Genomic DNA, 20,463 nt, shown 5'->3' on the forward strand with positions numbered 1-20,463 from the left:
GATAGAGCCATCATTTCTCTCATCTGTGTCTCGAGCACCTCATCAGAGAGTTTGTATTTTTCCTAAGTTTCTAGAATTGGGAGCATTTATTATCTGGGGTCTTTGGCAGTTTATTTGGTCTGCACCCCTAGCCTTCACCTTTTTCATACTACATGGGGCGAAGTGGGGATGGGGCGAAGTGGGGATGGGGCGAAGCGGGGATGGGGCGAAGTGGGGATGGGGCGAAGCGGAGATGGGGCGATGTGGGGATGGGGCGAAGTGGGGATGGGGCGAAGTGGTTACGGGCGAAGTGACATGGGGCGACGTGGAAATGGGGCGAAGCGTCCGACACCCGTTAGGACTGGAGTTGCGCCGGATGCTTCATGCTTGATAGATCTTGTTGGATTAAATGTTCGCAAGGCTGGCCGGTCACGTGGTACTGCCTAGTTGGATGAGTTGTCCAGCTGCTGGGTTTTATTATCCAGCAACATTTTGCAAAATTCAAAGATTGCCATGGCCGGCCAACTATAGATGGGCCCCACCCATAGCTAATGTCAAAGGTCCCAAGTCGGACATGTAAGCAGAGCTGTATAGAGAATGTTTTATAGTCGTACATCAATGTAAACTATAGTTGGGACTGCCAAATAAAAATATTGCGGTGGCCCAACTACAGATGGTCCCCACCCATAGATCATTTCATTGGTCCCCAGTAAAGTCAGATGTGTATTAGAGTTGTAGGGAATGTTTTATAATCGTACAACAATGTACACTATAGTTGGGACCGCAAAATAAAAAGATTGGGGTGGCCCAACTATAGATTCGCCCCATCAATAGCTAATTTCAGTGGTCCCCAGTAAAGTCAGACGTGTATCAGAGCTGTAGGGAACGTTTTATGGTTGTACATCAATGTAAACTATAGTTGGGACACCGCAAAATAAAAAGATCGGAGTGGCCCAACTATAGATGGGCCAGCCCAACAATGGAACTTACAGTTGGGACCGTCCCAACTATAGTTGGGACAGGCCCAACTATAGTTGGGCCAGCCCAACTGTGGAACTACAGTTGGGACAGGCCCAACTATAGTTGGGACAGGCCCAACTATAGTTGGGACCAATGCGATAGTTGGGGCGTGACATAGCCAATGGGCGCTAGTAATCAGTGGTGCGCGTGCGTGTATGACGTTTTTACTAACGAACCAGATAGGCACAGTGCCTACTGTGCCTATTGGGTAATCCTGGCCTGCCTTCCCCTCCCGCCCCAGATCTGCCAATTCTTCAAGGCTGGTCAATACTCGACGACGCAAACGCGAATTTGTGGCCTCAGGTCTTTACGCTAATAGCAAATGCTTCATCGTAACTTCATCAATTGGGAGTAAACTCGATTGCAATAATTAAACAAACTGAAATGCACTTTGACAATACCTGACAATATGTGGGGGTTTTTTCATCCAATCTTATTGATATCCCGTGAATTCAGCCACTGCATGACCTTTTGCAATTAAAGAAATGTCAACGAAAGTTGCATACTGAAAATGAAGGAAACACAATAAAGAAATATAATATGTTGCTTATTAGCATCTCATAGTTCTAGCACAATTTCTGAATTGGTCAGACTTAACTTTTACACGAATTGTATAACAATTAGACTTTAACATGAATTAAGAAAATTACAACTCACTAAATAAATCATGAAAAATTAATAAACAATTTTGGAAAAAATAAGGAAATCATATATTATCTAATTTAACAAACAGCTCACTGGCTGCAACTAAATGGCGTCTTTTCATTGCATGCAGTGGAAACATAAAGTTAGTACTTTCCCGGCACTGTTTCTTGAGTTCTTTAACTATAGAACGCGCAGTGGGTGTGAGTGCTGTGGCCGGCGTTCCCCGGCCCCAGGTTCTCCGCTGCCCCAGCGGCCGAGCATTTGCTCATCCAGGCGGCGTAGTTAGAACCACTGAAGATCTGCAGGTCCACCGCCGTGCCTCGGTAGTGGCGAGATGTAGTGGAGTGGCAGGCACCGGTGATGGCATTGACCTGCGTGTAAATAAGAAACGGTGAAATTTGACCCCCCAAAAACAAAATTGATTGGTAAGCAAATTAACCAACCGACCAAAAGAGACGCGTCCATTTCAGCAGTGAAAAAAAACCCCTGAAAGCCGGTAATGATCCATCTCCATGTTTATATAAACACGGCCTTAAGGGGTACCAAAGGGCAACAATAGGGGCAATGGTACCCTACAAGTCGGTCTTTAAAAATCTCAGTATACCCCATATGTAAAACGCTATGGATTTCAACTTAGGAACAAAGGAGATTAAAGGAAGGGAAGCCAAGTGGACAATAGTGTACCCAAAACACGGTTGGGTGTACCGGGGTGGGTTGCAGAATCGGCCCTAATTATTCGTTTTTATAATAATTCAAATATTCCTCTCATTAAACAACGAACCCTTCCCAAGTGTCCAGCCCAAAATGATATTCCTAAATCCAAGGCTATGAGGTCTGACCTGAAAGTTATACCCGGCGTTTGCTACATCCAGTAGGTACTGCAATGCCTTGGCGCTCAGACACACCGAACCACCGGGCGCACAACCAGACGAACAGCAGTAGCTATCAGAGACAAAGAATGGATCCATCACTTCCAAATCTATTACCGTGCTATTTGAGCTTGACCCCGAAAAATAGATTTATTTTATCAATTGCTTATTTCCTAGCAATATTTAAGTTTATATTTTTTAAGAGCACGGCTACAAATCTTTAAAATATCGAAATAAGAAGTTGGGAGTTTTGAGGAATATTGACAAAGCAATTGTGTCTGAAGTTCACTTAAAAACTCCAGGTCAACAAAACTGTCTCGCATGTACGGTATTTCCAAAGGTACTTTACCTTGATAGTTTAGCTGGTTTGCCGTTGCAGGTGTCCCGTATGTTGGATGCTGCATCCGCTCCGTCATCTGCCCCTAGGGGGTTCAGGTGCTTGTTGTTGGCAAGCAGCGTGATTCTGCTGTGGCTCTGCACCTGACAGGCCAGCGACTTCACAGTCTGACTGCAACTGCCTGAAGCTGAAATATGCCAATTTGATGACGATTGCAAAAAACCTTTAGTTTTAGACGAATTGAATAGATAAGAAGTGAGAAGTATGGTACGCTGTTGGAAGTTTCGTGCTCAGGTTTGGCTGCGCCTAAATTGGCAGTTGAACAAAACGTGCGATTAATAAAATGGCAAACATTCATTTTGCCGGTATTCAAATAAAATAATGCAGCTGTGTTTTAAAGTAAGAACTAAGATGTGAATGAAGACCGATAAAAAAGAAGTGGGTCTATTCTGTTTACGAAACATTTTCCAAGAGAACGTAGACTACGTTCTCTTGGAAAATGTTTCCTTTCGGAAACAGAATTATAAGTTGCTCTACTTTACCTGAGCAGGTATCGGTGGGTTTCTTGAAGCAGCATTTGATGCCGGCGCTTTTGGTGGGACAGAGGTTGGAGATGTATGTGTTGCCCGGGCACTGGGATGTGGAGATACAGTGTCCAACTTTCCCGTATTGCCAGTGGTTATAGTCGGCGCATTCAATATCGCTGTCCGCTATAGTATGGATATTTAAAAAAGAACAGAAAAAAAGACCAATCAAATGGAATTGAGAATTGCGAAAAAATTCACGTACATTAAGATTGCTTAATTTAACCGTAATAGACCAGCCACATTTTCTTTTCTGTCTGAAATGGGGTGAGTTGAAAGACTCGGTTTATTTCGCTTCATCTTTGCATATCACAACATGACCCGACGGATAACAAACAGAAGCACATCAACAAAGTAAAGTAAAAAAATATATATATAGTCAAAAGCAAATGGAAACAAAATACAAAACAAAAGCTAAAACAATTAACAATATACCAATATAATCACAACATAAAAACTGGAAACTTATAAACAGAAAACATCACAGCAAAACATAAATATAAACTGAATTCAAAAACAAACAAACAATGACTTTTCCGCAGATGGCAAAAGAATTACCAAAAATACATGCATAGACATGCTCAAATTACATCAGAGGAAAAAGGAAACTAAAATACCAAAGGAAAGGATCCGAAGAAGTGTGGGAAAAACCAGTTGCACGTACTTGAGGACGTTAAAATGAAAGGTTACGAAGAAAATCAAATCAAAAACCAAATCACAAAGGTTGGAGCCAAATTTTTTTTAACAAAATCGATTAACATAAAAACAAGCCAAAACAACACTACAAAGGAAACAAGGCAAGAAAGTTAAAGAAAACATAGCACTACATAATCAATCCCGAACCAATTTATAAAGATTGGAGCCAAAAATATTGAACAACATTATTATTAACATAAAACAAGCAAATACAAAGGCGTTAAGGCAAGAAAGTCACAGAAAACATAACACGACATAATAACAACTTGAAGCAAAGTTAAACAAACATACACACTCCAATTAAACAACTCACACAGAAATGGAAAAAAAATCTACAAAAACAAATAGTGGACTGAAAATTTGTATTCAGTAAAAAAATATGTGCATAAATTCACAAAATGTACAGGAAGTTTGATCAATAATCGAAAACTAAATGATCGTTGTCAATGTGACAGAGAGCACTGTTTTGTGTGTAACAAGACGCAAAAGCATGATCGCTTTATCTCTGCTTCTTCTAGGGTAAGAAAACTCTTCAGACTTTTCGTGAATAAGTAAACAATGTCGACTTTCTTGGGTTGCTATATTTTTGCTTTACTCCGTTTCTTGGTCTACATCAGAAATACGGACTTTTTGGGGGGCGCAATTGGGTTTTTTTTTTCAACACATGCACTACTGGAAATGTCGTGGAATAGGAACATTTTTTAGTGAAATAGATTCAAAGATTCTAAGCCTACAAATTAGGCTATATTATACGCTTTTCTATCTAACAAACAATGTAAACCTGGCTTAATTAAAAAAAAAGAAAAAAAAGAAACAGTGCTGAAAATCGTTGTCTTTTTTTAAAGCATCCCATATTATTTATCATTTCTAAAGATAGAAAGGAGTCGTTTTCCTGATTATTTTGCTTTCCTTAAATTCTTGAAGAAAAAAAAATCAGAAAAAAATGCAAGTCGGGAAGAAACTGATCAAACGCTGTGAGCAAACAATTGTGTGTAAAGCTTATTGAGATCGTTATACCTGTGAAGCAGCACTTAACTCCAGCAGGCTGGGTTGGGCACAAGTTGGAGATGTATTTGCCCCCCGGGCACGAGGTTGTTGAGATACACTCGCCCACACAGCCGTAGGTTTGATGGTCGTAGTTAGAGCACTGAGGATCCGTGTAGGCTAGGGTAAACAAAAAACAACAAAAAACCGATTATAATTACTTTGATCGCAACATTCCATTTTTACGGGTTCAAACTCGAAAAAACACGAGGAAATGTCTTTCAATAGTGTGATTTTTCGAAATATTGCAAAGTAACACATTTGAGCTGAACGAATTCGGATTGTTCGTTAACATTTCAGAAATTAGTTCCACACAAACTAAAGTTTCTAAATTACCCACCCAAGCCACCAAAAATAAAAAGACAAGAAATATCGATCAAGAATCACACTGCTCTTACCCTTCAAAGAAGTGAAACAATTTAGCAGGGCCACTAACACCAACGCAATGCGAGCCATGTTGATGCTGCATGGAACAAAACCAAAATACTCAAACAAGCAGGATACGGTTGTATTTATGAACCAGTTTTGGGTTGAATTTACGATTAAAGTACAATTGTTTTATCGCCTCATATTATATCTCGAGTATTATCACTATTTAATTCAAAAACATCCTGTGACTCCAACAGATGTGGCGGTAGTATTGAATTACCGTAATATTATAGGTACAAGGTTAACAGTAACGTTAGATTAATGAGATTGGCACGATGCAGTCATAGTTTATAAGAGCCGATTAAACGCAGTTATCAGGTTAATGGACGTGCGGTTATCTCGAACAGTTTTTGTAAGATCCCTGATGTGGTTGTTTACGATGACGTCAATTGTCGAAAGTTCAATCATGGTAGATATAGTGTGGTAGCAATTATTAATTGTCTCTCTTGTTGTGTTCGTGTTCGTGTTCAGGGGTTCTGTTACTTGTTACTTTTCTGACGTGTTCAAGTTCTCCCCACACAAGCATTGGTCTAACTCTCAAACAGATTGCTATCTCGTGTTCCGAATTGTTAACAAGGATTACTGAACGAAATAATATTTATATATTTTGATTTCCTGGTACTCCCAAGTTTTAAATTGATTGTAACCTATATATGCAATTTTATGAATGTGTAACCCGTGGTTCACATTTCAAAATAACAGGAACCAAATCTTATATTAATTTAACTCCCTTTTGAAAAAGAACTCTTGACTTCACACAATTCAGGATTTACGTACACAATGAAATATGTTTTATTGCCAGAAATAACGTGGTCTCAAGCAATGGCAATACAAATGAAAAATGCAGTGAGGTTAAATATAATTCACAGAAAACACAGGATCCTGTAAAATTTAAAATACAAAGCTAGAGCTCAGAAAAAAGGGCGCCAAAACTATAAAAATGATTAAACTCGCGATTTCGTCCATCCGCGGTAGTTTGGGAGTCCATACATGGCGTAGAAGAGCTTGAAGACGATGGAAGAACGATGTGACAATGTAGACTAGTTGATGAAAGGTTCAGTTGAAGATGAAGTAGAAATGACGACTCTCGTCATTTGTCGGTACAGTAAAACAAAGGGATACTTGCGAGGTCTTGACAGATGATGTGGCTGTGTCTAGGGCAGTGCTAGTGGCTGTGTCTAGGGTAGAGCTGGGTTTTCTTGGAAGACTTGGTCACTCGGATATCGAGGATCTTGGGTGGAGCTGGGTTGCTCGGACGTCTTGGCTTTGAACGTCAAGGGTAGTGACGGGTCTCCGACTCACTGGAGCACGTAAAAGGGTGTCAGGCGGGCAGATCGGGGAACATTCAGACGGTCCCGTCTAGGTCTCCCTTGAAGTGACACAGCTGGTCCAGTCTTCTTGGTCTAAAACAGAGAGTTACAGGGTGGTCCATGCCACATTACTAATATTATCTAACACTACGAAGTCAGACCAAAATGGCTGACTTTTCTACATGTAAATAACACACTTCCGTAATCACGCATCATGTGCGAAACTTTAAATTAAATGTTAACCTACATGTTAATTAACATGTACAGAAAAGCTCTTAATCATCATGATCATAGAAAAAATATCAAAGAAATCAACTTGTTGCCTAGTACTTCTTAGACAATAATCTAAAGTATTCACTTTGAACGACTTTAAAACCAGGCACGGTCAAAGGATTACTTTTCTCAGTCTCGTACATGAGACACAAATAAAAAATAAAGAACTCCAACTCTTAATCGAACTGTTTATGTACAGGAAACTAACTTCCAAAACTTGATCATGAGATAACCACCAATGTAAATCTCTAAGTTTCGATCCATAAAAAAATAATATGCAAACACCAAAAACTAAGAACCTACAATTTAGATTACACAAATCTTTTCTTGTGTAACCCAAAACTCTATCACAAGACATCAGTTTGTGTCTTTGAGTTTGGGTAGATCAAATCACAAGAAAATAGTCAAATATTCGTAAAGTACTTCAACAAGTACCGTAAGTCGCAACCGTGGAATAGAACTTTAACAAAAATAGCCAATCAGTCCAGACTGTAGGACTATAGTCAGTTTACCACAGAAACATCACGGGTACGATGGGTGGTAAATCCTCACTTCATAAAATACAAAATCTGTTCACAATGCTGAAGAAAATCTGGAGCATTACTCATTCTTGGTTTGACCTCAAACCACTACATGTAACTTCAAAGATAAAATAGAAAATACACAGATCCAATTTACTACACAATTTGCTAAAACACTTGTCTAAAGGTAGCAATAAAAGATGCAAAACTCTCCAATTGAATATCCTTTTAGAGTCTCTCAGTATACAAAATGGTAAGTCTCTCTCTCATGAATTTGTCTAGCCTTACTAAAATTCGTAAAGTCCAGACTTCAAAGAAAAATCAATTTAAGCGATTCTCTTCACAACTTACAAAAAGTCACAGTGAAAAGGTAATGACTATGATAATCTAAACATGATAAATAATTACTCAACTTACCTAAAACAGAGAGCCAACATTCGTGCAAAAAGGAGGGAAACTTGGAATCAGGATCCCCCAATCGAACAACAAAATGATGCAAAATGGCTGGTGAAAATGGCAGGCATGCAGTCAGCACGGTGGCAGAATCAGGAATGCCAAGCTCTGCTAAAATTTTGGGGCAGCTAGCACCAAGACCATGCCCTGATCACATGACTAGCCAGGCTCTCATTGGTCCAACTTCAAATTGTCACACAAGACTCTAATACTGATTGGTCATTTAGTAACCAGGCAGATGAACACTCAGCAGAGTTTGTGGTTTTCACAGCTTCTGCAAGGTGTGATCAACAACCAGGGATTAAGTGTCCCTACATCCTGCTTAGCTCCTGGAAGAGTACACAACTGGTACACCAGTCAGTAATAAAAGGCAGAGGACACAAAAGACATCCTCTATTCTTCCAGGAAGTGGGCAAGATCAAAGACAGGCTTTAACAAAAGTAGGAAAAGATCAAAGGTCTACTGGAACACAAGTCACCAGTAGAAAAGATGAAACATCATAAAAGATTAGAAAAGGGGAAATTATGCAAATAGTAAACACAGTCATATAAAATAATACTATAACCCAAGACCTCTTTTTGGGTCAGGGTTACAAATGTATTATATTGACCACTGTTTTAAATTATAGCTATAATTCTTGTTTATTTCATAAGTTATTCACAAACGGGACCAGGCTCTGTATAAGCTTAGGCTTTTTTTCCTGGTTCCCCCATCTGTCACCATTTATGTTTAATTGATCAAAGTCTTGTACATGTATTAGCATTCTATTAATTTTAGTTATTGTTGTAGTAAATAATCTGTTGCATTTGCATGATATTAATTTGTGACAAATGGCAATAAAACAATACAATACAATTTAATATTCATAATAATCATGAAGGTGATTAGGAAGTGGTAATCTGATGTTGAATTATTATGGTAACTATACTTTACTTTGACAATATGAACATGGAAACAAATTTATTTTGTTCAAACCAAAACAACTTCTCACATGAATACGTGTTATAATGTACGTAATTGTCACGTTTACAGAAAAAGCGACCCCACACTGTACATTTTCACTGGACAGCCTATATGTTGCCGTCCGTTGTTCGGTTTTTAAATGTTTTTCCTTTTTGCTTGTTCTGTCAAAAGGGCCACTTTATATTTTACTGAATGGAGTTATTAACACAGATGGTAAATCTCTAGTTTTTTACGTAGATTTTGATGTTGCTATTATTAATTAAATGTTTTTTAATGTTTAACGGAACGGGACGGGTCGGCTCCTGCCAAAGTGGGGGCGGGGCGTGTGAATTCCACCTAGGGGTGAGGGTGTGTAACTCTCGAAATAGCACTCAATATCTCGAATTAATCAGCACTCAGCGTAACATGTGTTGCGACAGTAAGAGTTGCAGTAGTGAACCGGTACAGAAAACCAAGTCAGAGAAATAAGCCTGCATTCATGATATGGTTCCGAGTTGTTTGTCTATAATTATGCACAATAATGTTTGGTTAAAAATTCACTAATTCAGCTAGAAAAAAATACACTTCTTAGAGTCTCGATTGCTGAAATAAATCCAATATCACTTGATCTAAAGGTATAAACAACAAACTTACTATCAGTATCCAGACAGAACGCCTGTAATCCTCAAAAAGCCAAATTCTGGACACAAAGCGGCCACAAAAAGCAAGCTTTCAGACCCAGCAGCAGAGGAAGTGGAAATAGGGAGTGTTCTGACAACCAAACTACTCGTATATGGAGTGACGTTATCGCTCCGCGATGAATGACTGAACTTCAACTAGAATCAACTTATAATAAATTAGCTCCTGAAATTACTCGAAATGAGCCAATAATCAATGATATCAACCCAAACGTCCAATCAAATAGGCATGCGGCATTCCCGGCGATGGCACATGAGGGAACTATTTGAAGGGCTGCGAATGTAAATTTATGCAAAAAGCATTCTTATTCTTAAGGCCGGTTCATTAGCATACTATTATTATTATTTTATTCATGTCGTTGGAAAGAAAGTCACACCACCACACTGAATACGTGTACATGTATACGGCTAGGGAGTCAATTAAGGCTATATTATTATGATCCAAGGACGTGACTTCCAAATAATACTTCACGCGAAAACCAGAAGCGAAGCGAATTTCATGTGATTAAATGAAATAAAAATTTTCCTGTGATGTTTGCCATTTCTCAAACAAAATCGCTCGGCGTGAAGTATGAACCCGCTTTCACAGTGAACCGTTATTAAAGGGATTTGCCCAATAGCACATCATCACAGGCATGTGTCATGCACAATGACATTAATTCAAGGGGAAAAAAACTTTGTTCGCCTACATCTGTCCTGTTTAAGAACCCTTTAGGCCATGCGCCCTCGAATGGTGTAACCCATAGAGCTATATTAAGTCAATATAGCTCTATGGTTTAACCCCACTTTTTTCCCAAGGCGGTGTGAAACACGCATGTGTCAATTTGCATATTTTTGCATAATTGGTCATTTCTGTCCCATAATTCTGAGACCGGGAAAACTTATAACAATACTTGGTCAGTGGCCAACACTTTACAATAAATTGAAAAGGTCTGTCTTTTTCAATTAGTTGGAGTAAATATAATGTCTTTCACATTCACAAAAATAATAACTTAAAGGGAATATACATCATTTGCTTTTGCTGTAAAATTCAGAAATGGATGGATTTGGGGTGTTGGTAATATTATAGCAAATATTGTTACACTGACTGTTTTGACGTTTTGGGTTCGTAGATGCTATAAAAATCAAGAAAACTACAATCATTTTCCTGTAGTCTGGTTCCCTGACTCCAATTAAGATGTAACTGAGCAATTTAAAGACATTGGGGAATTGTAGGGTCAGGGAACCAGTGTAGCTGGCTTGTACTCGTTCACAGGTGTGTAATTGATTGCAAACAAATGCGGACTAACTAAATATGGTCAGTTGGGGCCAGTATTTAAAAACAACAACCAGTGTTTGCCAACGCTGGTCAGTCGACTCGTTGGAAATTGATACAAAAATAACACTTTTCTTGAAAATGACAGTATACCTGGTGCCATGATTTTACAGGATGCCTTAGACTATCATTAACTAGAGGTCCAGCAAGGTATTTCGAAATAATTTGGTAGTTTTATTTTTTTATGGTTGCAAATGTTGTATTTTCCCTTTAAATGTAGACCAGTCGCAATAGTTCGTCTTTGTAAAATCCCAAGCAAGCAGTCGAGCATGGCCTGTATTCGACTTAAAACAAGAGGGGACCGGGGTAGCATGAATTTAGGTTTCATGAAATACGGACTCATTGGTGGTATTGCGCATGCTCATGCATAGATAATTAGGAGAGGGACCGGTCACGTGAGAGGGTTTAACCAATAAAAGGGAAAAAGAGTCCGATTTTCATACGAGTCCGATTTTTATAGGACACCGGTACAAATATCCTTGAGGGGAGAACATATCTGGTCCGGCCAGACACTCATTCCTAGGATATTCCATCACCCTGGATCATGGTTTTGCACACAAAGAACTTGCCTCTCTCTTTTGATATCAGACTGATGCAACAAAACGAGGTTTAAGTGCATGGGGAAAACTGACAGCTGATTAAGCTGTGCTTCAGGTCTTAGTTTATCATCTAACCGTGAATTTAAAAAAGATAATCTAACAGTGCAGGCAGAGACTGGGAAAATAATTTAAATTGAAATACTCGTCTAAGTTGCATATTAAGTGGGATGCTTACTTTTTGATGACTTAAGTCGATTTTAAATCGGGCTCAAGAGATTGTCAAATAACGCATATCCACCAACTAGAAACCGAGTGCAAATGCTGGTGCCCAAAGCAAGGCGTGTGGTATCCAAGTCGGGCATTTCATTGTGTTCAAAACGACCATCAGCGTAATATTGCTCAACAACTCACAATACTGCTCGTCTACAAACAAATGCTTTACTTTACTACATTGCCTCCGATCAGTTTAATCGATTGAAACAAATTGCAACAAATCTTTACAACAAATATCAATAACGAAGCAACACAAATTCCATTTATGATATAACTTGCACTGCATAATGTCATTTCCCATAACAATATAATACACTATATACAAAATTCACCCAAAAATTTACAATGACCCTTTTTGTCGTGAAGTAAGCAAACTGAAAATACATGTACGATGTTGAATTTCATTTCAAAAATGTGTGCGTGAAATAAACAAAAGTCTTAGTTTCGGGTACGCACAACAATATTGTCACACACACAAAATATTTAGATCAACTGTTCTGTCGGGAGTGTGAAATTGTTGGAGTACATTGTGTAGTTGTCACGAGTCCATGGAGAAGTTGGACCTTTTGCAAAATAATTTGCGCTGTGTGCAAAGGTGCTCTAGTCGAATTAACCTACATGTATGCTACCTCATCACAGCTATATTCGGTCAAACTTCATTCGTCAAACTTCAAAATTATAGTTAACAATAGTTCTGGCGCAAATTTGAGGTGAATGGTCTTTTCTCCCCAATGTTTAGGCCCAGAATAATTGTACATGTGATATGCATAAGTAAGACTCGTGTAAATTAAAAGTGATTTGAGGCTTTGGATACATGGTAAAAACTTTATATCTTGGGAAAAGTTTGCGAATACAGGATGTGAAATGGCCAAGCTGTGGTATATCCCTTGCGTATGAAACTCATCATAAACTATAGATCGTTTGCAATGTAGCCATGCTTGAGGTACAACAGGGGTACGTATGAGTACTAGCGTGTATTGTTAATGAATTAACATAACAAAACACACCTCAAACTTTAAGATGGCTGCTGTATGCAATCCATCTGTAGGCCAAACTACGTACGTAAAGGACACGAAATGGCTGAAAACGCGCTTCTGGAAAGGCGGTTTGAATCTTAATAAGAAAGAGTGTGGCTTCTATAGAGAGAACAAAGGTGTCACTTGATTTTTAATTTATACCCGAATACCCGATGATGACGTCATAGGGTATCTTTTTATGGGTCAGTCACTTAATACGTGAGGTATCCGCAAACTTTTCCCAAGTTTTCATAGAAATTAAAAAGTAAAGTGTAGGTCCGCTCCAAACATGGCTTCTCGTGATAACTCGACAGTTGATAACAGGACGACCTCTTGTGGCACTTCGCCGCCAGTCTCTAGGTGGAGAACTAACGGTAGCAGTCACTGGCAACGTTGCGGCTGTACTGAGGGAACGTATCGCGGTATCGGCTACTGCTCAGACAAATCAGAAAATTGAGGGAACATTGAGAAAAAAGTATATATCGACTTTTTGGCTTCTTGTCGATTCACATACTAGAGAATAAATGGTAAAGAATATCCAAGTTTTTAAAGGTCACAGCTCCGAAAAAAAGCTTATAACAGGTTATGAAATGTATTTCAGTTCATGTCCAAGCGAGTCTTACGTTCAAGTAAAAAATAGCTCCAACTTTGCATATAATGTCCCAATCAATGGCCACGTTTACACAAAACAATACATGTACATTGTACAATGTATTAATATTCATGGGCAGGCGTCTTTTTACTCAAATGTATGCAATATGTCTATAAGCTTTGAGGATTTTATCCTTTTTTTTTTCATTTGGTTAAAGAGGTTGTGGAATGCTCGAAAATATTTCCGTCATTTTTTGGGTATACGTAGCCTAAGGTGTGACGAAATAAAAACGACTATTGTGTCTGTCATGAAATGAGTACAAAAGGTACTTTTGAGAGCTATTTTTACGACAGAAACAATAGTCGTTTTTATTTCATCACACCTTAGGCTACATATACCCGAAAAATGACGGAAATGTCTTCGAGCATTCCACAACCTCTTTAATTGGAAATATTCGTACATGTACTTACAAGATATTGGCTGGCACTGGTCGTTGTCCGTATTGGTCTAACTTTGGTTCTTGTCTGAATGTGTACTGCAGCAAATTAAGAACGGGGGGAAAGAGAAATGTTGCGGAAAAGGTCCATACACAGTCCGAGACAGAGACGCTACCTCGTCGAATCAACAATGCAATCATTTGCATAAACAGATAAACTTGTGGCCAAATGATTGACCAACAACTGACTTCGAACAAATTGTATTGATCGCAAATACCTTGACATTATTATGTTGTAATTATGATGTCATTAAGAGAAAGTGGTAGACTTAACGTCGACAAAATAATGTATATTTTATTGGCGTATGGGCCCTATTATCATAAAGGTAATCAATTTTCCTGAAAATTGCCTAACGATTTCATGTCAGAAACGTTGCAAAGTGCAAACAGGACTGGTAACAAATAACCTGTAAAAATATTCCGAATGAAATGGTATGGTTTAGAAAAAAATTTATCAGACCTGGTTTCGACATCGGGTGCCCAACTTATTTACGTGCGTTATAGCAACGGAATCCAGTTTAATACGACGACCAAAAATTGTGCATTTATCTGTTTTCTCAAAACGTAGTTGTCACCGAGCTAATCTTCAACTTCTTGGAGCAATCTTGTTGCTTCAAACGAAAAATAAATATCACAGAAAGCAAATGATCCTATGTGCCATTAAGCACAGCCTCGCCCCTCAATGACACTGACCTTCCAGGACGCTGTGATGCTTGGTTTCATGTACCGTACAGCATAGCCTGAAAACCTCAGATCGCCTGCAATAACGGATAAACACACACCATAAGGCTACATAATAATGGCACATGGCAAAACACGATTTTGTCACTGCATTTATGAGGAGTGTTGAGGGCGCTATTAATATCATTAGAAATGCATTGTCGTTTGTACAGTATGATCATATTAGATCCGTTCCGAGTGTACTTTGACTAAAATAAATCCTTAATAAAATCTATCTTGATGTCGTCTCTCCATTGAATTTCTTTATTTCGACGCATCTTTGGAATTGTATATTTGCGCAACGGCTTGTTGCAAAGTTGAGCTCTTTTATCTGCACAATCATGTGCCTAATGCGTCGGAACGATGGCACCAACTTGTTCAGCTCTAGCTCTTCAAGTCAAGATCAAGAAAAGAGTTAATTTAATTTGTTAACTTTTCAGGTTACCTTTCTTTTCAAATGTCGGTAGCTGCTGGATCTCTTTGGCCTCCGACCTGTTAATTTTTAATGATCTGTGGAAATGATAGAAATAGGTAAATATTATTCCCCAAAAAAAGTTCAATTGAAACGCACAGGGGTCAACTACGTTAATGCTCAGCAAGTTTCTTGGACAACACCGTGTACATGTACACGTATATTAAAGTAGAATTTCAAAATCCAATGTGAAAACACAATTTATAACTCTACATTATTTACTGCCCGTCCTTGTCAAGAAACTGCACTGATATTTCATTAAAATTATCGACACTTTTCATCTTTATGAAGAAATCTTACGTTCTGTGTTATTTTTGTCTTAATCATTCATGTCAAGTTTTCATATATATACATGTATCTTTAAAGTCAAATTAAACCTATAGCATATTAAATTGTATGCTTGTACAATCATTCGAATAGGACCAATTCACATAGGATTCGACGGTCACACAGGGTAGTGACATGCTGCTATCCTTTCAGTTAATTTGATGCATTACTAGGTTATATGCAACTTTTTTGAACTTTTAATCTTACCCAATGTCATCCTTGAATGTTTCGCGGAGTTTTCTCCCTGTGTCAGTGATATTCTGCAGTAGGGAATGATAAAATCCAAACCAAAATCTACATGAAAATCTAAAATTAATCATCAAGTGGTTCATACAGGTCCAGACTGTTAAATTAAACACCTGTATACTCTGGGCACTGTCACCTCTGAGATGCAGGTGCAGACTGTTAAATTCAGCACCTATACTCTGGGCACTTTGTATGACCTCTGAGGTACTTCATACACGTCTGGACTGTTCAATTAAAGACCTGTACTCTGGGCACTGTTATGTCACCTGTGAGGTGCAGGTGCAGACTGTATTAAACACCTGTACTCTGGGCACTGTGACCTGTGAGGTGAGTGTTTCACACAGGTCCGGACTGTTCAATTAAACACCTGTACTCTGGGCACTGTAACCTCTCGGCAGGGCCTGCTTAAGGTGCACTTTTCACATCCTCCCTCCTGATTGATAATCCGACTCCGCCCTCCACTCTCTCACACGTCATGCATCATGCATGCCAGCTGGCCACGGAGCTTGAGAGAAATTATTCATGCATTGCTTTGAACTGTATAGCAGAGATTATAATAGTCTGACCTCAAACAGTTTCATACTGGTCTATTGTGTGCACCTATATGATGCATGAAGTAAAAGGGTGTCGCCGTACGTCAGTGAATATACAGGGGCAACGTGCGTGATTTGTCACCGTGAAGAATATGCAATAACTCAACTACGCATGCAGACCTAATGTCCGATTATTTTGTTTGAATGAGCTTTTTGCGACGTGTGCCCGGTTCCTGGAAGTATCGACACACAACTTGCCGTCCAAATAGAGAATGCTGAAAAAATATCTGTACATGTACATGAAGGCCTACTTCCATTCATCAATCTATCAATTTAGCTGTGTCATTCATTGTGTCATTCACCGGAGAATGCGCTAGACCTCCCCGGCGCGACCCCAGCCGACTGGAGCACTTGATCCGGCAAAGTCTAGACGCTTAATGGTCCCCCACGCGGCCACTACTACAATGCGAAAAGGTTACATGGGTTCACGTCTATTTTGCTTTTCCAGATCATAAAACCACGGGTATTTAGGCTATTTGTTACAACCTATGTTACGTGTACTGCATGGCTGCACATCTTGCAAAGTTTTACCATTGCATTTTTTTAGGGTAAAGTTTTTCGTTTTCAGCGCAGAATTAAACAACACAAATTTCTAAATCGTAAGATTTCCTCTCGATGCCGGCCTGTTATTGCAGTGACTCACAATTGCGTTAATTTTCTTGTACTGACCATGACTGAGTTACAGGCAAAACACTGAATTTCAACTGCCGGTTTCAGATAAGGTTACTTTGAATGATTTTCCTTATCAAAATTTGAGCACCCTGATTTAAGCAGGTCTTTGATTCCTCATACAAATGTAGCTCAACGTTAAATTGCCAAGTAGCTATCTCAAAAACGATTTTAAAAAGCCATAAGGCCGTTTCACACTGTTATCATCTCAAACCTATGCCTACACATGTTGCATTTAGCAGGGGTCCACCTCGATATGAACCGGGTCCCAACGAACCGTCGGCAAGGTGTATCGTTCACGCATAATACTATGGGTTGTGCAATGTACACGGGTTGATTGTAAATTTTTGATTTTAATTTAGTACAGCATTACAGAGTTGGAGGAATAGCCTGGCCCAGCGCCGGACCCAGAAAAGGGGTTCCAGAAATCTCCGTGTTACACCCAGGTCCAAAAAGGAGATGTGGAAAGTGTGAAAGACCACATGGCATGATCAGGGCGAGCCTACTTGACTGAATGGAGAGGAAAATTTCACTGGAGTCGAACCCACGACCACCGGACAATCCGTTCAGGGTACGAGTCCACGGGTCTACGTTTTACGTCAAGTTATGGACACCTGCTGTGCTGATTCTAATGTGGACACCCATGTACATTGTAATTACGTAAACTGGACCTTTGATACCGTTTGTTTACTTTGCCATTTCAAATATTGATTGGGTGCCGTGCACGGGCATGGTTATTTTCACAGGACGCTCGCTGCCAATCAAAATGAACTGCAAACTATAAAGGAACTCTAAACAACGAAGGACATGAGGAATTTGTAAGATGACAATTTGCCTGGTATTTTCGTCTTGGAGATTTCTAAGCCTATCATTGTTCAGTTGCATTGTCAAGAATTTGAAATTTAACTGAAGACCTTAGAATTCTTCTTGATGCAGGTACTTCTATTTTGTTGGCATTATTTTTCTCTGCCTAGATTGTTAATTGGCCTCGCCGATACAATTCGTATTACATTACGTGGTAGTCATTATCACTTCAATGAAACACTAACGTCTTACTGTCTTAATGTAAAAGGTCTTCACCGAAAAAAAATACGATTAATTAATCGTCCGACGTGCAGGGGTCAAATTTCAAGTTGGACTGGTTATAAGCAAACTGGACATGTACTCAATTGATCACTTTCTCTTAACCTCGTTCCCTGGTTTTCATACACGCAAGGCAATCAATCAAATTTGAAGTCTAACCATTACAATTTTCTGGTTTACATTAATAATAAGCTTGAAAGGACTGTGACTGTCACTAAGGAATCACAAATCGTAAATCATAACTCGATGGCGTGACGAGATGGGAGACATGCCCTGCCCGCTCGAGCCCCCCCCCCCCCCCCCCCCCGCTCACAATTTTTGGGTAGACAAATATGAGCTTTTAGGTATTATTAAGACCCCATCGAGTTTCGCCCCATAAGCTCCACCCCCCTCCGCCATTTGAAATCTACACGAGTTACACGTGTCATATATTATAGGATTTTCTGAAGATGATTCTGATATTCTTTGATTCCAAATGTTTTGTAAACCTACCGCTCCGGCATATCGGGTTGTGCTGGGCTTGAAGTAGGTGACTGTAGCATTCCGGAAGTCATCTAGAGGAAGGAAAGTGGGAAATTGATTTAAGTAAATAGTCGTAAATATTTTGCTCCGAGATATGATAATATCTGCCACACATTTGTCAGTCGGCCTTAATGTATTTTTCCTACTTTGTCTGTTTCGTTTCTGTTTGTATTACGAACAACTGTCCGGTTTGCCACCCAAGTGAGATACTGTTGAACTTGCAAAGTAGAATTTTGACATATCTTGCTACTGGAAACACCTGATGAATCTTTTATTATGACAAGGTTTGTTTTCCATCGAATCAGCCTCAACAATCTAAGTCTCATAGATTCACTATCTATTTGCCACCCTGGCATGAATTCCAATGAACAAATTTTTCATATGAAAGAAAACAGGTTACCGTTGTATGATTGGATATATCTGAGATGGTTGGGTTCTGAATACGTTCGACTACACTAAATTATGATCACAAGGAAGCTTTAGTGACCATACGATATTCTGCGTTTCCGTGATAAATATCACAGAAAGTCATAATGAGACGAATCACGGACACGTGGATGGTCACTTGAGGCCTCCTTGAGATGTCTTCAAGAGAGACAAACAATTTAGAGGAGAGTTTTCCTGGAGATTTTGGTCAATTCCTGGCCCCGCACTCACCTGGACCGCAGGTGCTCGTGGTTCGGCAATGCTCGTCCGGTAGTCTGTGGGCCGCTGTGTCCATGTCCATCCGGCGGAACGTGGGTAGCTTTGGGTGGTACAAGCCCTCTTTGACTGCGGCTAGTTGAACCCGACGCACGGACGGGTAGTTGTTCACATAGTAAGGGACTCCCACTTCAACGGATTCCGGCATTCTGGCGGCGATTTCCTTGTTAAGTCGTCAGTTCCCAAACAGTTTCACAGAAGTGTCGCAAATGTACCGGCTGTGCATGCAGTGTTTCAGCTGGTTTTAGTGGTGAGTGCACGTCGGCCACACAAACACGCATTAACCAGATAAGCCTTATACCCATCCTATTGAGCGTTGGCCCGGCAACAGGGACGCCTCGGGCGCGCGTCAAGTTACGCAACGTCACAATAGACCGACTCGTTGGTTCACTGCGCACAACAATGTCGATCGGTAGGTTGCCTGAAGTTTTGTTTACGTTTTGATTGTTAATCCCACTAGCACTTCTCAGTTCAAGGCTTGAGAATGCACGAGAACTCCCGAGACTTCGTGAGCAGATCATCATTTCTCCACTTAAGATAATTAATCCATTAACCTAACTTCTTTCCTGTGCTGTTTCGAGTTGCACCTCGAAATTTAGATTTTTTTTAAAGCTGTTTTGGTAAGTACGCCGAAACAGTTAGTTCTTGTTTTTGTTAAAGAAATCATTTTTTTTTCGGATCTTCTTTTTTGGCAAAGTTGTGGAAAAACCTTCGTTTTTGTTTTAATTTTTTCTTTTCCGCTTAGAATAAGAATTAGTTGGTATCTAAATAAAGTTTTTGCAAAATATAAGCGAATGAGAAGATGCAAAATGTTAAAGCGACATTACGGCCTGGAATGCGCCAAATTGGGCTTCAAAATTATTTTCATTACGATATTAATTGGAAAGAACATTTAAAGGTGGAATACAAACGTCCGCACAACCATCCTTTAAAAACTGGGCCTTTTTGTGTTATTCTTGCGAGAATTAGAACCATACAAGAAAGAGTTTCGGGGGTTAAAATTTTGCTTCCTAAAAATCGAGCTGTTTAGTAGGCATAACAATCTGCAAGATGGACAGGGCATAGGATTACACGACGCGACGTACGCCACGACAACTT

At 39.5% G+C, this 20,463-nt stretch overlaps 2 protein-coding genes across 3 annotated transcripts; both read right to left on the minus strand.

Annotated features, from left to right (window-relative positions):
• Window positions 1-1,389: 1,389 nt before the first annotated feature.
• Window positions 1,390-9,942, minus strand: LOC119737366. Of its 2 annotated transcripts, XM_038211670.1 has the most exons (8): window positions 8,125-8,772; window positions 6,730-7,006; window positions 5,573-5,637; window positions 5,148-5,294; window positions 3,393-3,560; window positions 2,863-3,037; window positions 2,484-2,586; window positions 1,390-2,015 (listed from the first exon to the last, which is right to left on the minus strand). In XM_038211670.1, exons 3-8 carry the CDS (start codon window positions 5,628-5,630, stop codon window positions 1,821-1,823), a joined length of 846 nt encoding a protein of 281 aa, XP_038067598.1. In that variant the 5' UTR covers window positions 5,631-5,637; window positions 6,730-7,006; window positions 8,125-8,772; the 3' UTR covers window positions 1,390-1,820. The 2 variants fall into 2 exon arrangements, with proteins under 2 accessions (XP_038067598.1, XP_038067600.1); XM_038211672.1 differs by lacking the exons at window positions 6,730-7,006; window positions 8,125-8,772 and adding an exon at window positions 9,757-9,942.
• A 2,146-nt stretch (window positions 9,943-12,088) lies between these two features.
• LOC119737367 (testis, prostate and placenta-expressed protein-like) lies at window positions 12,089-19,679 on the minus strand. The gene is made up of 7 exons (XM_038211673.1): window positions 19,321-19,679; window positions 18,634-18,695; window positions 15,758-15,810; window positions 15,197-15,261; window positions 14,725-14,789; window positions 14,006-14,070; window positions 12,089-13,375 (listed from the first exon to the last, which is right to left on the minus strand). Exons 1-7 carry the CDS (start codon window positions 19,511-19,513, stop codon window positions 13,312-13,314), a joined length of 567 nt encoding a protein of 188 aa, XP_038067601.1. The 5' UTR covers window positions 19,514-19,679; the 3' UTR covers window positions 12,089-13,311.
• Window positions 19,680-20,463: the final 784 nt, after the last annotated feature.

The sequence above is a fragment of the Patiria miniata genome, unplaced genomic scaffold, assembly GCF_015706575.1.
Source record: "Patiria miniata isolate m_02_andy unplaced genomic scaffold, ASM1570657v1 HiC_scaffold_3, whole genome shotgun sequence".
NCBI lineage: Eukaryota > Metazoa > Echinodermata > Asteroidea > Valvatida > Asterinidae > Patiria > Patiria miniata.

Excerpts from the sequence above, each read along its gene's own strand:
- LOC119737366 (XM_038211672.1), bottom strand. The coding sequence starts at position 5,630 with ATGGCTCGCATTGCGTTGGTGTTAGTGGCCCTGCTAAATTGTTTCACT. Across the intron at positions 3,038-3,392 it reads ACCCACCGATACCTGCTCAG|CTTCAGGCAGTTGCAGTCAG; the intron begins GTAAAGTAGAGC and ends GGCATATTTCAG. Across the intron at positions 2,587-2,862 it reads AAACCAGCTAAACTATCAAG|CTACTGCTGTTCGTCTGGTT; the intron begins GTAAAGTACCTT and ends TGTCTCTGATAG.
- LOC119737367 (XM_038211673.1), bottom strand. The coding sequence starts at position 19,513 with ATGCCGGAATCCGTTGAAGTGGGAGTCCCTTACTATGTGAACAACTAC. Across the intron at positions 18,696-19,320 it reads CACGAGCACCTGCGGTCCAG|ATGACTTCCGGAATGCTACA; the intron begins GTGAGTGCGGGG and ends TCCTTCCTCTAG. Across the intron at positions 14,790-15,196 it reads ACCGACATTTGAAAAGAAAG|GCGATCTGAGGTTTTCAGGC; the intron begins GTAACCTGAAAA and ends CCGTTATTGCAG.